The 5,928-nt window shown below is 64.3% G+C and overlaps 1 protein-coding gene across 1 annotated transcript; it reads left to right on the top strand.

Moving 5' to 3' along the window:
- Positions 1-980: 980 nt before the first annotated feature.
- EMIHUDRAFT_419306 (hypothetical protein) lies at positions 981-3,049 on the top strand (the record flags this gene model as incomplete). The annotated part of the gene is made up of 7 exons (XM_005771630.1): positions 981-1,309; positions 1,403-1,501; positions 1,674-1,733; positions 1,894-1,968; positions 2,138-2,218; positions 2,515-2,646; positions 2,778-3,049. Coding segments are annotated over 7 exons (1,001 nt in total), but the record flags the coding sequence as incomplete, so codon positions are not given.
- Positions 3,050-5,928: the final 2,879 nt, after the last annotated feature.

Genomic DNA, 5,928 nt, shown 5'->3' with positions numbered 1-5,928 from the left:
GCCGCTGCCGCCGCTGCCGCCGCTGCCGCCGCTGCCGCTGGTGCCGCTGGTGCCGCTGGTGCCGCTGGTGCCGCTGGTGCCGCCGCTGGTGCCGCTGCCGCCGCTGCCGCCGCTGCCGCTGGTGCCGCTGGTGCCGCCGCTGGTGCCGCTGCCGCCGCCGCTGCCGCCACCCCTCTCACGCGCTGCGGACTCGGATCATCGTCGTCAGACAGCTCAATCGCGTTCTCGGGCCCGCCCGTCCCGCTGCCAGGGCCGGTGACGGGGCGCATCCAGCCCCGTTGGCGGCGCGCGGGGTTTGGCATGGTGGGCTCTGCTGGCGGCGGCCTGGCCTTGCGCTTGCGCTTGCTCTGGCCTTCGGCTAGGAGCCGTTTCAAGTCGCACTCGGTGAAGACGGCCTCGCCTTCAAAGTTCGGCGGGTCGAAGGCCTCAACGCTGCCGGTCGACAGATTGACCCGCCCCACTCGCGTCATCGTCTTTCGGTAGCTGTCGTTCGGCCCCCATCGCTTCTCGCGGATGATTCCGTCGTCGCGTTGGTACACGGCGATAAAGCAGCTGCCAGCTTCGTCCAGGTGGGGGACGCCAAGTCGACGCACGACGGCCAGGTCGAAGTCGCCTTTCGACGGATCGCCTCGAGCGTGCGAAAGGAGTCGGGGTGTGCCGATGTACACGTCGCCGACCGCAGGCGCCGCACCCTGCGCGGCAGCCTGACCCGGAGGCGAGGGCGGCGAGGGCGGAGATGGCGCCAGTGGGGGCGCCTCCATGCTTGAGAGCCGCGCCGGATTTTTCTTTTATTTTTTGGTCCCCTTGGACCAAAGTGAAGTCAGACCGAAAGATCAAAAGAAAGAAAAGGAACAATAACGGAATCCCAAGGGAGGGATGGGAGGACGGCCACGAAAGATCAAGTGTGAGGGGAAGTGCTAAATTCTTCTTTGCGGGCAGTTGACGTAAAATTCTTGGTTGCGCCGCGAAAAAGGTCAAGCCGATGACGGCGACCGCTGCATCCCTCTTGCCGCTGCTCGCGACGCTGGTCCCGTCGCGCCCTAATATTCCGATCGCACCCCGAGTCTCCCAATTCATCTCCATGCGGTCGGTCGCTGCGCCTGAGCCAACTCTCATTCCCGGTCTCTCCGCATCGGACTTCCAGCACCCAGAGGACAAGCGTGCGAGCCAGCTGCTCAAGACCTTCTTCGCACCCGTCGAGCTGGCGCTGCGTGGGGCCTTCTCGGCCCTAGTCGAGGACGCACTCTTCATGGACAACATCGCGAGCGGCGTGCTAGTTGGCCCTCGCCAGCTACCAGAGCTGCATCAGGTGCCGCAATGCAAGTCTCATAGGCTCTCGTTTCATCTCCCGACCCTTGCACCTCGAGCCTCCGCCTCCCCTCGACCCCGCCCGCGCCTCCAGGCCCTCCTCCGCTCGTGCAAGCTCCTCTCCATCGAGACGGCGCCCGACCTGTACATCCGGCAGTCGCCGTACCCAAACGCGTACACCGTCGCCGTGCAGGCGAGAGAAACAGCCGAGAAAAGGGACGGCATTCCCTCGAGAGATGGCCTGCTGCCTGGCCCACAAATTCCTCTCTCACAAAAACACAACCCCCAGTCCGGACAGTCAGCGACGGCAGTCAGAAGCCTCTCTCACACACCCCTGACCGCGTCCCGCACGTCGGACGCCGCAGGGCCGCCGCCCGTTCGTCGTCGTCACGACCAGCCTCCTCGACCTCCTCTCGCCGACCGAGGTGCACCCTCCCCCTCCCCCTCCGACCCACCGCCAGTAGGCCTCGTGCGCTTGGAATGCCGTCCGGCTCCTGTCTGCACGGATGTGGAAGACGGCTGCCATCGCGCCGCCCTTGCCGCTGCCCTGCTCACCGCACCGCCGCCGCCGACTCCTCCCGACAGGTGCAGGCCGTCATCGCCCACGAGCTCGGCCACCTCAAGTGCGAGCACTCCCTCGCCATCGCGATGGCCAACTTGGTGCGGCACCCAACCGACATCACACCAACACCGCCTGCTAGCACCGCCACCAACGCGGCTTTCGCACCGCCGCCTCCAGTGCCCGCCACCGCCGCTGCACCAGCACCACTAGCACCACCGCTGCCGTCACCACCGCCAGCCCCAACCCTCACCCGCCCGCTCGCCGCAGGTGCTCAGCCCACTCGCGAGCGTCTCTCCCGTCGCCGACGCGGCGCTGCAGACGCGGCTGCTGCGCTGGCAACGCGCGGCGGTGCGCTGCTCCTGCACTGCCGCACGCCGCCCGGCGCCTGCCTGTCTCTGGACGTGGCGTTTCGGGGGTAGCCCACACCCTTACCCTTGCACTAGTTTGCTGCGGTGCGCTGCTGGTGGCGGCGACACTCTGGCTGGTGAGACGGCAGAGAGCGCCACCGCCACGGCTCTTGTGTGCGCGACCGCGACTGGTTTGTGTGTTGGGCGAGACTGCGGTGTGGCGGCAGAGAGAGCGACGCGGCTTTGGCCTTGCTCCCCCAGCCCCCCCCCCCCCCCCCCTCGCCGCACCCTGGACAGGAGCTGTCCTGCGACCGCGCCGCCCTGCTCGCGGTCGGCGACGTGCGCGCCGTCCAGGCGGTCACGATGAAGCTCTGCGGCGGCTCAAAGGCGTACGGCAAGTCGATGGACGTCGAGGCCTTTGTGGAGCAGGCGGGGGAGGGGGGGGGGGGGGGGGTAACCCCCCCCTCCCAAATGCACCCCGAGAAATACAGCCCAAAAAGGGCGGGTGGTATGTTGGGCCCACGTGGACCCCGATGCTCCTGGCCTCCTGCCCCGCGCAGGCTGCGCAGTACGACGAGGTTGCCGACGGCTCGCGGCTCGGGCGGCTCGTGCGGCAGTCGCAGCAGCGCGAGGCGACGCACCCGTTGCCAATCTACCGCGTGCGCGAGCTGCAGCGCTACTCCGACTCGGGCGAGTACGCGACGCTGCGAGCACGCGGGAGGCCGCTCGGCGAGGGCACTGGCGGTGGCGCGGCGCCGGTGGCGCCCCAGCCGGTGGTGGCTTGAACAAGGACAGTAAACACACGTTTAGAAAATTCTTTCGGTGCACGAAATGGTGTCCCCCCAGCAATGACATCCTCGTGGCACGATCTCAGAGGGATGCTCGGCCGAGGCCGAGGCCGCGGGCGTTGGGCCAGGTACCAATTTTGTCGAATTTATTTCAAAATCTGCAGGCGCGGAGCGCCTGCGAAAATTTTGAAGAAATTTGCAGTCGGGTCTGATTTTCATCAAGATCTTTCAAATTTGCGGTGTGGTCTCTGTGGAGTTGGGGGGTGTGGGTAGGTTAGGGTTATTAGGGTTAGAGGGTTAGGGTTAGGGTTAGGGTTAGGGTTAGGGTCAGGGTTAGTCTGGTTGTGTCTGTATATGCCAGCGTTGCAGGGTTCTGCGCTGGGATCTGGCCCCACAGCGCCGACGACTAAGACTCAGCCCCACACGCTGACCTAGGGTTAGGGTTAGGGTTAGGGTTCGGGTTAGGGTTAGGGTTAGGGTTACTCGGCGGGGTCGCAGCTGCCTCTGCGCGTCCTGAGGGAGGAGAGAGAGCGACATCTCTCAGAGGCGCCGTTCACACAAAAAACACAACCACGGACCCAAGACGCACAAGCTCAGACAGTCGAGGCGCCGTTCACATAAAACCCCGGCCAAATGACACAGCAACACGGGGTCCCAGGGAAGGCGCCGTTCACGCAACCCAAAAGACCGCGTCGTTCGTGGACCCACCCCACACACACCCCTCTCTCACTCTCTCGCACTCGGTCTGACCGAATGCAGAACCTTTTTCAGAAAGAAGCTTGAGGCAGCGAGCTCGAGCGCCGCCGAGCGGCTCGCTCGTCGCTGTGGGGTCGCCCCCCTCACTCGGGGCCCCTCGCACCGCCTGGCCCCCTCCTGTTCGCAGGTGCGGCCTGGTTTCGGCGGCCCGACTCTCGCTTCTGTTCTTGCTTCTGTTCTTGCGCCCTGAAAAAGAACTTTGGCGCGCCTCGCCCCGAACCCTGTCCAAAGCCCAACACGCACTCATATGGAGATCCAGGTTGGCCAAGCCGTCGAGCTTATGGCCGTGGAGAACGCTGGTCTCGACATCACAGGCAAGCGCGGAACGGTGACGGAGATTCAGAGTCACGGACTCGTCAGCGTTTCGATTGATGGCGGTGGCGACGTCAGCGTTTGGCCAGAAAACCTCAAGGTCGTGTCCGGTCCGGCGGCGGCAGCGGCGGCAGCAGCGGCGGCGGCCGGAGCGAGCGCTCAAATCAGAGTCGATGCGGTGCGCAGTCACAGGGCGGCGGCCGCCGCCGCGATCCCCGGATTCGCGCAGATTCTCGCGGATGCGACGGCGACGGCTGGCGGCATTGACGCAGTGGACGGTATGCTCGCTCAGTGCAAGGCGTTTGAAGACCAGTCGCTGGAGATGCACCGCGGTGGATCCTCCGCTGCGGACTGCCTTGCATGGCTGGACGCGAAGCTCCTCTCGATGCAGCTTGAGCCCGACGCCTCGGCCGTGTGGCAGGCGTTCAATAGCATGGTGGAAGACTAGGAGGAAACTCGGCGACGGCGCCAGAGTGCTCACAGGTACGAGAGCGCCGGGTAGAGCCGTACCTCTCTACTCTGAGGTTAGTACCTGCCGATGTTGATGGCGTCGCCGTATGTACGCGTGTGGTTGCCGGCTTGCGGGACCGAGTGGTAGTCACCGAGTGGTAGTCAACAATGCCACCGAGTGGTAGGGGGTGGCTCCGCCCAGTGAAATCTGAAAAGCTACTTATATTATGTAGTGTTTGGTTTACGTAGTGGTTGATTACAACGTCGTGAGGAGGGTCACTCACTCACACACACTGTGCTCTCTCACTGGGGGCGTGTGATGTGTGAAACCTGCGCGCGGCGAGCGCCCGCGGCCCGGCCCCAATGTCTCGTGAGGCGGTTTTTTCATTTTTTCTGCTCGAGTATTGCGCGCCATGCGGTCTCGACATGCGGTCATCGTTCAGCGTCCGGGACGTTGGCCGTTCTGTGCTCGCAAGTCAGTTACGAACGACCTTCGTACGGCATTCATCGGCGCCGGTCTCGGTCCTCTCTCTGGCTCTGTGCCGCGATACACCTCGCCAGGTCCTGGTCGCGCCGCCCCTCCCAAAGCTGCGCCGTTGCCCTCAGAACACAGCTTCGGCCTTAGACGGTTCTCCCCTCGCGCCTGCGCATCTTGGAGCATGCACCTGCACCTGCACCTTCATCACCGCTCACCTTGACACACGGGCTCGAATGAGCCCCCGCATGAATGCATCTATGAGCGTCCCCTCAGCAGCACCCCGTGAGCGTCCCCTCAGCACAGACCTAGCCTCACATTTACTGATTCCGCAGGTGACCCCCGCCTCGCGGCTGTCCTGTGCGCCGTGCGCGATGGCATGCTTCACCGACGCATCCTACCAGCTTACTGGCGACCTGCAAGAAGTCGATCACATCGGGCCACAGTCGACCGAGAAGCTCAACAAGCAAGGAATATACACGACATACCAGCTGCTCGGTCACTTCCTACAGCTCGACCGCAACAAGACGGCCTTCTTGGCGCTGCTCAAAAGTGCAGACACGCCGGGGGCACACCGTGAGGCGGTCGCCGAGGCCGTCTCCAAGCGCGTCGCCGAGGTCGGCATCAAGATCGGCGTCACGTTACCGACGCACGTCGACGGCACGCCTGTCTCCAGCAGGCTCGACGAAGCCAAGGCGAAAAAGATCAAGAATATAAAGTTCAACAACGACCTGCGCCACGACTTCCCAGGCGTCGGCTTCGGCAACGAGTCGGAAACTAAGACGGCGAAGAAGCTTGCGGCTCATGGCATCGAGAACACCAATCGCCTCTTTGGTGAGATGCTACGGCACTTTGACCAGACACAGCCGACGCCCGACAACCTGAGCAAGTTCTGGAAGAGGCTGGGTGAGCTCGGCTGCGCGGACGGCT

This window comes from Emiliania huxleyi (assembly GCF_000372725.1).
Source record: "Emiliania huxleyi CCMP1516 unplaced genomic scaffold EMIHUscaffold_377, whole genome shotgun sequence".
NCBI lineage: Eukaryota > Haptophyta > Isochrysidales > Noelaerhabdaceae > Emiliania > Emiliania huxleyi.
The sequence above is the reverse complement of the archived record's forward strand: the minus strand, read 5'-3'. Positions and strand labels throughout refer to the sequence as shown.